Source organism: Malurus melanocephalus, unplaced genomic scaffold, assembly GCF_030028575.1.
Source record: "Malurus melanocephalus ecotype Western Australia unplaced genomic scaffold, MMel_1.1 scaffold_25, whole genome shotgun sequence".
NCBI lineage: Eukaryota > Metazoa > Chordata > Aves > Passeriformes > Maluridae > Malurus > Malurus melanocephalus.
The window spans coordinates 3,611,457-3,624,644 of record NW_026623257.1 but is presented as its reverse complement, the minus strand read 5'-3'; the positions used below and the strand labels follow the sequence as shown (position 1 = coordinate 3,624,644).

The following is a 13,188-nucleotide window of genomic DNA, read 5'->3' as shown; positions in this document are numbered from 1 at the left end:
GATAAAGCAGATGCTAGCCCAGTAACTATTCAGGAGGTTCTTTTGCCATAAACAACATTAAAATCTTCTGAATGTTCTCTTTGTGACATCTCTCTATCTTCTAAGGCTCTTTCAGCTTTTCCCACTGTGTTCACGCTCATGATAGAGTTACCAGTGGGATTCCAGTGGTTTTTTTCCCAGTGAAGCCCATCTAGATATAATGCATGGCTAATSTCCTTTAATTCAGGCAAGAAGGTGCTTGGCCAGGACTGCTTGCCCTGGTTCAGCATTTCTGTGCTCTTTTAATTGAAGGTGCTGCTAGGCTGTCCTGAMAACCTGCTTCATAACAAAATCTGAATTACAGTTCATGCCTCCTTCTGTAAGGACTGTGGCACCTCTTCTATAAATAATCATAGACTCACAGAGTATTTTGTGTTGGAAGAGACCCACAAGGATCACCAAAGTTTAACTGCTGGCCYTGCACAGGATATCCCCAAGTRTCACACCATGGACCTGAGAACAKTGTCCAAATATTTTTGGAACTCTGACAGGCTTGATGCTTTGACCACTTCTCTGGGGAGCCTGTWCCAGTGTCCAGCTACCCCTTAGATGAAAATCCTTTCCCTAATATCCAACCTACACCACCCTTGACACAGCTTCATGTCTTTTTCTTGGGTCCTGTCACGGGTCACCAGAGAGAAGAGATCAGTCCCTGCCCCTCTAMTTCCCCTTGTAAGAAAGTTTTAGGCAGCAGTGAGGTTGCAAAAACTCTTATTCATCTGATTTCTGTTCTGTTTTGTGACCCTGGCTTTAAATGATGCAACCTATTCCAGACAACCAGGTAAGTTTTTATTGCTCATTAAGTTAACAGGAAGTCTAGACTCTGAATAGTGTAAGTATTTCTTATATGGGAGATAAAAGTAAAGGAAAAAGAAAATTAACTTTTAGCTAGGACTTAAATCAATTCTGGTTAATTGCTCCAGGTGCACCTAGAATTTTAAAGGAAAGTTTTGAAATTTTCTATTCCATCTTAACAAAAAAGAACTGAAAAAAAAAGCCTTAGAAAACTCAGTGTGTTAATGCTGAATTAAAAGTCCTCTCAGGTCTCATCGTTGTCATTTTTCAGTCTCAAGATATGATTAACATTATATAATATTTTTCCAAAAGAATCTAAATAACCTTATGTGTTAGAAATATAGAATCCATACGTGTGCTGTGTTTAATGTTTATGTACAAACTGTCTAAAAACAAATGTATGATGCAAATATAAACAAACTCACTAACTTTCAATTAGGACTCTGAAAGCTATTGAAATAATTAAAAACTAATTACTTATTCAACAATTGTTAGTAMAAAAAGATGGCTAAGCTGTATTTTCTGTGATCTTCAGAGAACAGTAATAGATTGATTTCTGTGATTTGGAAGTTACTGAAATTTTATTGAGTTATTAAAACAAGAAATACTTAGAAAAAAATTAGCAATAAACCTCATGAAATATATAAGTGAAGGTAAAAGGAATATTTGGAAATAATATCTGCCTCAAATGGAAGAAGAGAARGAGACAGTTTTAGACTTTAAAAATTAGCCTGGATTGTGAACATTTTWGGAAGACACCCTGGGTGCTACAACCTGTAGAGTTAATGGAGGCTTCTGACATTGTCTCTGTGGAGCTTCAAGTAGGGGGAATGAAGACTCATAACTACAGATTATTTGACATATATGTGTCAGCCAGGATGGTGTTGAAAAATCCATCACACTTTACTATCTGGAATAATTTAAAACTACTTAATGCTAACTCTGCAGCTAAATGCTACTTTTACCTTTGAAAAATCCAGTGAGGCGAGAAACTTACTTTTACCTGTGCAGTGACTTTTGGTATCTAATTACAGCATTGGGGCATGTAAAATCTGCATTTGTGCTGCCCTATTGTCTTTCTGTTACGTACGTTCCTTTTCAGAGGACCAGCTAGCTTGCTTACATGTGAAAGATTTGTCTGGTGTTTTGTTTTTGCTKTTTGTTTCGAATGCCCAAAGATATGTGATTTACCTTCCTTTAAAAGTATTCCAGGATATGGCTGCTTGTTTTTTTTTTTGTTTCTTCCTGAGCTTTTGGTGCAACTGTTCCTTTCCTTGTAAGTAGGTAGGAGATAAAGGGGGAGAAGAATCAAAAAAAAAGCAGGACATTTCTTTTCCTTTTCTTGATTTTCATTTGGGCAGTGTCAGCAAGAGTGATGTAGTACTCACCTAAGTCATTAATTTTGTATAATGTGTTTCTCTGATTGTAAATTGAATCTAAGAATATCACAGCTTTTTGCACAGGCTGTAATTATTAAGCCTCTGCAGTTGTTCTTATACTGTTTTATTACTTTATATGGTATATTTTTTTTTTTTTTTAATATCCAATATGTTAGCAGTTGACTTGATCTCTGAATTGTATGAGAAAATGTGGAAGTTAGAGGAAGAGCTTTTTGGATATTGAATGCAAAAAAATATAGGGATAAATATACCAGCTTTGTACTTCCCTTGCCAGTTTCAACATACCAATTCCCAGAAATCTATAATTTTTTTTTTCCATGATATTTCCCCCAATTCATATTTTCTTAATTTGACTGTCTTCTCTTGAATGGTATTAAATATATTTTGTACATTTCATTGACATTGTACTTCTGGATTTTTTACATCAGCTGACAGCTTTCACAGCTTAAGCTGTTTCCACTTGAACTTTCCAGTTTGCATCTCTGTCTTGATTTGTTGTCTGGTGATTTCTCAGTGTCTCTTTTGTATCTTCTTCTATATTTTCTCATGCTATTTGGGTTGTTTTTTTGTTTTTGTTTTTGTTTTTTTTTTTAATGTCTGCTTGCTTCTTGTTTTTTTGTTTTTTTTTTTAATGTCTGCTTGCTTCTTGGTTATTGGATTCCCCTACCCACCCTTTTCTTCCCTTAACAGAATTTCTGTTGCCTTATACGAAGGAACAATCTTTATTCTTGATGGAGGAACCTTTTTTTGTTTTTAATTGTTGTAGTTGTTTCTTTTTATTTTGTAAAGACGAGTTTGTGTATGATATTTTCATAGGTAAAATAGCAGTTGGTACAAGATTACTGTGGACACGTTTTAGGTTTTGGTGATTAGATGTGCTCTTTACCAAAAGGCTGTGTGTAAATGTGCGAGAGTGGTACAAGAAATAACACCCCTTGACACTGTGCAGCCATCAGCTAGAATTGCTGGCTTAAAGAGGTGAGGAGAGGGGCATTCAATGCTCTTTCCTCTCTATTTCTTTAAGAAACCTGATTGAGTTCCAGATAAGAAAAGACGATATTTCAGAATAGGAATATACCCACACAGAAATTAAACAATGATTTTTAAGTTTGAGATCTCATGCAATTATCTTGCCAATTCAAGGAAATTTCCTTGTGCTGTTGAAGTAGAAAAAAGTAGTCCAGTTTCCCATSTCTAGAAGGTTGACAATATAGAACTATAGTGTCAAAACATTTGTGGTTATTGGAATCACTATTAAATTGTTTCAAKAACATATTATTAATTACTTTTTTCTTAGTTTTCAGCATCATAAACACAGGTACAACTAAAAATAACAATGGGACAAGACAACAACATGCAATACAGTTTTAAATGCATTCCAAAACAGTTTTGTCACTGCTTCTATCAGATTGACTGGCATGTACAGAAGACAGACAATTATATATTGTGTTGCTTTCACATGCGCTGAGGAGAACTTGGTGCTTCAGTGGTTCATGTAACTTCCCATAGCTCATTTCTACCACCCTGGGAATAAAGAATACAGATCAACCATAGATGAACAATTTTCCTTCATCCACCTAGAAATGCCWCTTTTTTTCCTGCCAGCTACCTGAGGACTTCAGGAATATATACTGTATATTCTGTTAGCAACCTATCAAATTCTTAAAGAACATAAGAAAAATAATCACATCCAATTTTCATTTTTAATACCAGTCCATTATTCTGCCTTTGGTCTYCAGGTCAATACACCATTATTTCTGCAGTGCTGAAGGATAACATTGGCAATAAACAAGGGTGATGCAGGAAGTAAGAGGTTTTTGAGAGATTATTTATATATAAACACTGACATTGATTTGAAACTGTTCCGATTTTGATTTTTTTGATTTTTTTTTTTTTTTTTTTTTTTTTTTTTTTTTAATTGGAGGAGATTTAGAGGGTAGAGGGCAGGGAAAGAAGTCAGATAACATATGCACAATGCAATTTACTACAATATCCATAGCTAATGGTAACTCTGTCACTGCAGAACTGAAAATGGGTGTGATAAAAGATGGATTGAGCTGTGCTGAATGTGTGCATACAAAACTCAGTCATTCAGAAGAATTCAAGTATGACTCAGTTTGATAGGAGATGGGGGWCACTGAGATTCAGGGCAAGTCCCCTCTACAAAAGATGCATCTCCTGGTGATGGTACAGCGTACGCATTTTCCATCACTGCGCTCATTGGTTTCCTGGGAATTCATTACAGTGTGTTACACTAAGCAGTAACTATTCCACTGTAATGATTTCCAGCAATGCTGGTAGAACTTTCCCACTTCATCTTATTTAAATATTTATTTTAATTTTAACTCACTCTGACAGTCTCTTGAGCTGCACAACTCATTTTCATGAGGGCTCCCAGGAGATGGCTGTAACACAAGTCTACTCTGCAGTTGCATGCATCTTTATAACAAAAACCATAAATCAGGACACTTAATCTGAAGCTGCAGASAAGAGCAATGAGCAGGCAGCATCTCAGTATGTTAGCTTCAATTCAAGGGAATTCAGAAAGTTCAGTTCTGTTTTTTTTTTTACCTTTGCTCACAATTCTATTTTGTCTTTGTATTTTCCTTGTTTTACTGTCTATTCTGTATTAACCATGTGAGGTCCTTCCCTCTGACCTTCCCCCTGCAGACATACCCTGCTGTCTTCAAGGCAGATTTGGGGTTTCCTTTAGGGTGGACAGCAAGTTTTTATTAAATGCTTATTCTAGACCTTGAGTAGGACCGTACACTGAGTGTTAATGAGGCTTTTGTTTTAAAGATATTTACCAGAGGTGTAACACTTCAAAGAATCTTCATCAAAAACTCCTCCCCTTTTACTTTCTGGAGTGGAAATTATTCTCCAGGATTCACATACAATTCAGGAGCAGCTTGAAGGCATGAACTTCTAAGTGTGATTATAAGAAGGAGCAGATATAATTGTAATGTCATTGTAATGTCTCCTTCCCGATAAATAATAATAATAATAATAATAATAATAATAATAGTAATAATAATAATTGTTCCAAGGAAAGGATTTTAAAACTTTAATTTTGAGTTCAGGTGCTTAAAAATAAATCTCTTAATTTAATTGGTTAAATTAATGTTTTTACTAAATAAAAATGTGTTAGTTAATGTTAATGGTGAGATGAACAGGTATCTTTTTAAGATGAAAAAGCCCTTCATGTTTTGCTACGCTTTTTAATATTATTTGTTCTAATATATTTGAATATTATATGTGCTATTACAATTTAAATGTGTATTATTGATAATTTATATTACACACATACAGACACATATGTCTATATCTATACACATACTATTAATATTTGTTCTGGCTCATATGTGAGCATAACACAGTTTGTAGGCTCCATCTTGGTTGGTTTTGGTTTTGTTTTTTTTTTCCTATGGATGACTTCTGAGGGGGAAGAAAAATAAAATTTTCTTTAGTAAATCTTGATTTGTTGTTATCTTCTGCACTCATATATACTTTTTTATGAGGCAAGAATTTTCCATCACAACTATCCCCACAGTTTTTGTAAAAGRAAGTTTAGTAGTAATAATTTCAAATACATTTTAAATGTGCCATTCTGAGAAATCTCAATGCACTTTATATACCATTTTAAAGTTATTATCTGCTGCTTGTGGCCTTATGAATGGCTCCCAGGCATTTCTCAGGATGGAAACAGAGGGAAGAAAAATAGCACTTGAACGGATAAAACTAAAGCCTTAATATTTTGTGAGGTACTGCTTAATTTTAATGTACATCCAAAGTATAATGATGACTAATCTATTTAAATAGCTCATCTATATATATATAAATCCATACAAGGAAAGTGCATGCCTCAGGGCAAAAAATTATTTCTAACCAGAAACAGCAAAGAATGCAGAAAGGCAAGGAAGCTAAGAAAGAAGAGTAATATATTCAGAAACCAATGTGAGAGCCACAAAGCCTGGATTGGGATGCTCTTCCAACTTAGACCTCATACAGCAGTTAACTGTAAAGAAAAAGTTTTGATTAAATCACATTTGAATTCAAAGGAGATAATAATTCTTCATGTTGTATAAGTCTGTTCTGCGATGGAATGCCAGAATTTTAAGAGAATGATGTCTTGGACTTCGTAGGGATTGAGGGAAGACTCAATCTATTGAAACAAGAAGTATTTAAACAAGAAGTAGGATAATGCTAAATGTCTSCAGATTTCTTTCTTCAGTTGAAAATGCCATATAGAGTTTCTTTTTGAGCTCCTGCACAACCACAAGAGACTGAAGTTCTTCCTTCAGCAAAACCTGCTCTCCTAAACTGAGTACTAGCAATGGAAAATATGTCCTTTCTGTCTATTTCTAATGTGCAGCAGTCTTGAAATATTCTTCCATTGTTCTGACAAGGAATTGTTCTCAGCTAAGAGATTTGTGCTTCCATTATTATTATGGGCTTGAGAGAAACATAAGTTCAAAAAAAATTGCAGCCAGAAGACAGCTTATAAATTTTCTTCCACTGAAGTATTTTTTTCTGTCTGCTTTCTAAACTGTTRTTTGGTTCTCCTTCAGGGATTTTGAATTTATTCCATTGGGTTCCCATGAAATTTAGAAACAAAATCAGTTTATTTGTGTTKATGTAGCTTGTAACAGCCTTATGATAATCAAAGAAAACCAGTATTGGAAGATTCCAATTTTTGTGGATTCAGTTGCATGTTTTCAGACTCCTGATGGGCTGACTGATAGGAAGATGATCTTTTATAYCTTCAGATAACTGAACAAATGGTTACTTTAATGTAACTGTTTCTCTAAGATTGATGAAATATTTTACTTTCAATGTACTTTGCTTTAAGCGGTACATCAACTTCCACACACATATTCACATTTTACTATTGTAGTATAAAAAGTTACATTTTCCTTTTTTAGATTGAGAATATATTGTCACTGGGAATGATACTGGTACCTAAACAACGTGAATTTTCTTTCAGTATGACATAATTTTGGGAGGTCCTGTGATATTAGTTGGAATTTATGTAAAGCAAAAGGTGTAAAAATGCACATTTTTCCTGTYATTATGCTCTAGTATTGACTCAGAATCCTCAAAGCCCATTTTGGAGGCATTCTTTCAAAATCCATTATAAACTAGGTATTTTGCTTCAAGCTAGGTATCTGTGTGATGCACAGAACATCAAAAACTCGTGTGGAATGATTTAGCAATCACTGTCTAATGGCACTGTGGCAGTGATTTTGTTCTACTGCCAGAYCAGGTCCTTATTTGTAGGTGAGAGCCACAGGAACTGTTCAGAATCATCCAGGTTTCAAAGATGTGTTTTTGCAGCTTGTAGGAGTCATGCTAAGTCTTCGGGCATTTTAATATAAACAATCAGGAAAAGCTTTTACAGGGTGGATTGAAAAGAAATTTTAGTTCCAATGACAGTCTTTGACTGACTGATAGTACAACTTTGAGTGTAATCTAAGGCCAGAAAYCTGAAAATTGCTGGGTTTAGTGATGAGTGTCTTTCTTTTCTTTTCCTATTAGATAGAAAATGGTCAGCTGTGGAACACTATTGTGAAGACCTCAGAAGAAATATCAATTTTTCTGGTCCACTTTTCATAATGTAAATATAATTTGAGCTTTCCCAAATGGGCAGCTAAACCATGAACAAACAGAAGAACTCAATTTGGACTGTATTTCTGAACCAGACTTCACCTTCTCTCTCGGGAACTTACTGAAGGATTACAGCTGAAAAAGACAGGAGAAAGAAAACCTTGAACAGGAAGCTTATCCTACAATGAGAATTACAAGTACATCTTGTATCTGCCCAGTCCTAGTTTGTCTCTGTTTTGTGCAAAGGTGTTACGGAGCTGCTCACCATGGCTCCATCAAGGTGACCAGAAATCAAACCAAACACATAGAAGGTGAAACAGAAGTGCATCATCGTCCCAAGCGTGGATGGGTGTGGAATCAGTTCTTTGTTTTAGAAGAACACATGGGCCCAGATCCTCAGTATGTAGGAAAGGTAAGGTCATTTTCTTCTTTTGGCTTTGGTTTGGTTTTTTCCATCCCCTGAAATGTGGCATTGATAGAAGAAAACCATTTATCACCTTAGATGGCACCTCCTCTTTTAAAGGAGGAAACCTCTTGGATTGCTATATATATTTACAGTGAACTTGCCAGTTGCCTGTGTATACTGTGTTTATTATTAAAAAATTAAATAAAAGTACATAGGATGAAGATACTAAAATGTGATAAAATAGTTTTTCTTCTGAGCTCAGCTAAACACAGAACCAGTGCAGTTGATCCTGTTACATCAATTTCCACAACCTTAAATGCATGGGGTCACTGCTAATGGCTTTTCCAGACTGTTTCAGCATTATATCCAGTTCTGCTTCAGGGAATGTTAAAAAGGCAGTCTAAGCTCCATAAGATATTCATTTCACTCTGTGTGTGTGGTGGAAAAGGTCTGCTCCAAAAGGAAATCCTCTGTGACTTTTTTTTCATACAAGGAGACACAAGGTGTGTTGCTTGTTAGAGATTCTCACAAGTCTGTGAGAACAAGCTCTGCATCTTTCTTTGATGTACAGAGTGAGTTTCAGACATAAAGTTCAGGCTGATGGAATTGAACTGAAGCCTGGCCAGCTGAATTCTGGTTCATCATGTTTAATGTTTTCTGTAGAACTTGGGTTTTGACTTTGCATTAAATAACACAAAACTCTCTGTATAGCTTTAATCCATGATATATGACAGAGGAAGTTTTTTCTCTCCTTGAAGACATCTTGTCGCATTATGGTAGAATTTCATAATTAGATCATTGACATACATAAGTCTTAAAACAGAGAACTACATAAGAATATGAAGGGTGAAGAAAGATGGCTAATGGGGAAGAGGGCATGGAGAAGGAATTTTTTCTATTTTAGCTTCCCTTGAAATCGAGAGTTCTGAAAATTATATTGTAGAAATGTATGCAAGGAAACCAGTAGCTTCTGAAATCCCAGMTGTCTGGTAGTGAGGGCTTCCAAATTTGAACAGTATCATCTGAACTAAAAATAGGAAGTGGAACAACTGTATTTAAGATCCTGTTGACAAAATGGCTGAAAAAAAAGCCATTCTGTTATGCTAAACTTAGTAAAATACTAAGTATTTCAGAATACCAAAAATTATTGAGATATGTGCAGGAAATCTAAACTGAGAAAGGACCTTTCTAAGTGGAGGGAGTGGCTTGCATTGAAAGAGAAGCTTTTAAAATGGGTGAATGAATGAGGAGATGTGCTTTCAGACCCACTTCACACTGATTAACATTTCCATAAATGATTTTGGAATAGGAAAACCTTTTGTAAAAATATTATTGATGCAAAGATATGCAGGAGAATCAAAACCTTGTCTGGAAGAAGCTAGATATTATGGATATGTTTTGGATAAGAGTAAACCTTGGGASTACAGAACAATATAATGAATTTCTGTTATACACTAGTGATTTGTTGTGACAGAGGAAGAGAAAGATCTGGTTACTAGATCTAATGTCATACCGTAGAGAAGGTGAATATGATACTAAGCTGCAAAAGCTGAGACAGAAAAAAAACAGGGATAAAGGGCATTGAAGCCATTGTGGGAAAAAATGCTAAGCTATTTGCTATTCTGGTTCCTTTTGGCCAAGAAAAATGGATTTATATGTGAAGCTGTACAAAGAGGATTGAACATTATTGCTGGGATGGTAATGAAGAATGAAATCTATTTTTTTAATTATTCCCACAAATAATAGAGGAGGGCACATAGTATTCTATAAATACACCTCAGAAGTAGCCATAATGAAAAGATAAAAGCTATTTAGTTGATTGTAATTTTACTTGAAAAAATAAGATTTTGTTGGTCACGAGTTAATTCAAAATTAACATTTAGTTAATTTAGAATGAAAACAAGAAGAAATCAGATTCTGAAAGAGGCTACTAACAGGAAGAAAGAAAAGAAAAGAACTGAAGGKGTTTCAAAGTAGAGCATACTTGTCTTTGTGAAAGCATTTATAGACATGATTTCATGCCAGAACAGAAGCCTGGAGTCAGTGAGCTAAARCATGGTCCCTTTCAATTTTATGTTCTTATGATACTATTATGTATTTCCTTTCATCCTCTGACCACTCTATTAATGCCACATTTGCAGAGATCAATGAATAGAATTTCTTTCAATCCTTTGTGGTCAAAATGTGACTGCATGCCTTGTTTGAGGACATTTCTCCCTCTGTACAGACTAATTTTTGTCCCCTTTTCCTCAAAGACTTCCCTCTGGTGCTCATAATTTTCTACTCTGAGTACTTCACAACATTACTAAATGTATCTTTGCAAAAGCTTCGTGGAACTTAAAAGCAACTGTACTCTATTTTCGATTTGTTGTGACGATTCAGATGACCTGATTCGAAGAAAAAGATCAGTTATATTAGCTCAGGCATATATTTTTAATTAAACAAAAAAAAAAAAAAAAAAAAAAAAAAGGAGGGGTGGGGGGAAAGCCTGACTGAGACTGTCATAATATTAGAGGTTAGCAAAATTTCAGTAGTGATCATTACACATGAAAAATAGACAGTTTTGAAGACCAGAAGTTTTCCTAATGTTGCATTTAGTTGCACACACCTCATCAGGGTCTCATTTTATGTGCTTTTAATTTGACAAGTGATTTTCGTGGAAACCCCCTCTGTTATAAAGAAAGTCATTGCCCTTTAATTCCAGTCTTTTGTTCAGTGGCAACATGCTGTCAATTCTGTCAATTATTAATTCTGTAGACTACTCTGCTTCACTGGTGAGGGTTTTGCCATATGAGATCTGTCCTTTCACATTTTTCACACCCAATTTGGGAGTAACATCACAGAAAGCAGAGTCATTATGTACAATGTTGTTATAATGATCACAGTCATTGTCATGGAAATGCACAGTGAGGACTAGAATAGGGTAGGCCTGCGATGAAAACGGTAAGCTTTCTTATTCTTACTGTGAAACGACTGTCAAGAGGATGGATTAATTCACTGCCATCATCATAGAGAAAGTGTTAGGACAACAAATCATCATTATACTTTAATATCAAGYTTATCCCCATTCCTCAGTTGTTATTTCTTTTCTCCAAGATGTTATTTGGAGACTCAAAACCTGTATAAAATTAGTCCCTATTAGTCATACTCACAAGGTTTTTCTAGGGACATGGCAAGACACAGATGCTGAAAAAGTGAGCTTATTGTAGAAATGAGAAATGATCCCTCTGTGGATATTAAGTACTATTTGTGGCTCTCTGATTATTGAGCTGGTTCTCTGTTGTTGCACTTGGGGTAAGTCTTCAATGTTTCAGGGTATATTTCCCTGATGAAAGAAGTTAAAAAAAAAAAAAAATTGTAATAAAAAGGATATATTTAAAGTATTTAAAACCACAATGTCTTCTTTTTCCAAAATTATTAATTATTTGGGGAAGGTTTCTGCAAAACTTCTGAATGATCAATACTATCTAGCAATGTTGGTTTGGAGAGACTGTTCATCTGCAGGTGCAAGTGTGTGTGCATGTGTCTGTGTGTGGGTGTGTTTGCAGTGCAGAATCTGTGGAAATTTGACAAGCAAGATTAAATATCCTTGTCTCAGCTAAGTAACTTGAATGCACAGACTGAGCTTTCAGTTACACGAGACCTCTTGTCTTTTGTGTATCTTTGATGAAAATTACCCTAACAAAACAATAGCTGTGAGTATGGAAAGGGGCAGGGGTAGTGAATGTGCCTGGTGATGAATCAGTTACCTACTGCACCAGCTCAGAGGAAGGAACATTTTCCTGAGGAAATCTAGAAAATCTTGGGCTGTAATACYGCAAGCTTTTACATTTCTCCATTGTCATGGCTGGTATAATTKACATTTCTCTTGCATTTTCTGCATGCTTCTGGTAAGATAACTCATGTCTCAGCATTTGGAAAAAAAAATAGCAAATAAAGAATATTAGGAAGGAAGTGAAACAGGYTATGTGTTTCAGTCTGTAACATTCTTCATTTTCAGTCTTCACACCTCTCTCTCCAGAGGGTCTGCTTCTTCTTAAAAGGATATTTCTAAAAAGTCAGTTGCACTGGAAGCAAGTCATAACTACACGTTTGCTGTGCTTTTTACTTTGGAGAGAGAAATAAATAAATAAGCAGTGATAAAARGAAGATCACTGTGGATTTGAGGCTGAGTGAGTCATGCTATTAAAACTGAATAGCAGAGGAATATGATGCACAAGGCTGACAATTTCTCTGTGGGCCCTTTGGATCTCTAAAACACCAGACCTATACCTCTTAATCCACTTCACATATCCTCTGAAGTGTAAATAAGAATGATTGTTCAGATGTTTAGATCTGTGTTGGTTTTCAACTGCATTTTTTTCCCTAATTTGGGGGGTGGCAATTTACTTAATTCTTACATTTTTACCTGTAGTGCAAAAACAGTTTAAGATTTATAGCAGATATAGGAGATAAGGAAGTATGGAACAGTTAGAAATGAGTGTAAATGCAGGAAAGGGAAGAAGAAAGTAACCAATTTTAACATGTCTTGAAATTATTGTACTGAAAATTTGTTTAGGAGAGTAATCCCAGGTGTTATGTTGGATTTACAAGATGGCAATTCTTTTAATTTATCATTTTATTCTTGAAAACATAAATACAGCATAGCAGACTGGTCATTCAAATTTATTTTTCAAAGTAATATATGACATGTCATTGCAATAAGTTAGTTCTAATAAAAGACCATGAATCTAATCTTCTCTGACTGTATCAAGAAAATTGCCCATCTCTGATTTAATGACAGTAGGGGGATATTATATATGTTTTAGAATAAGTGCCAAAGAAGAAACAATTAAAACATATTTATTCAATTAAAGAGCTTTACATAAAATAGAGCATGTCAGATGTTTCATCATTTTGAACAAAAGCAAACAGTTCCAAAATTTATTTTGATAAAAAGGGAGG

The 13,188-nt window shown here is 35.0% G+C and overlaps 1 protein-coding gene across 2 annotated transcripts in view; it reads left to right on the top strand.

Annotated features, from left to right (window-relative positions):
- Positions 1-7,893: 7,893 nt before the first annotated feature.
- The window catches only part of CDH18 (cadherin 18), a 158,018-nt gene continuing 152,723 nt past the window's right edge, over positions 7,894-13,188 (top strand). For both annotated transcript variants that reach the window (XM_057390393.1, XM_057390392.1), the window contains exon 1: positions 7,894-8,250. In XM_057390393.1, the coding sequence (XP_057246376.1) occupies positions 8,023-8,250 (228 nt within the window). In that variant the 5' untranslated portion in view covers positions 7,894-8,022. The remainder of the gene's footprint in view (positions 8,251-13,188) is intronic.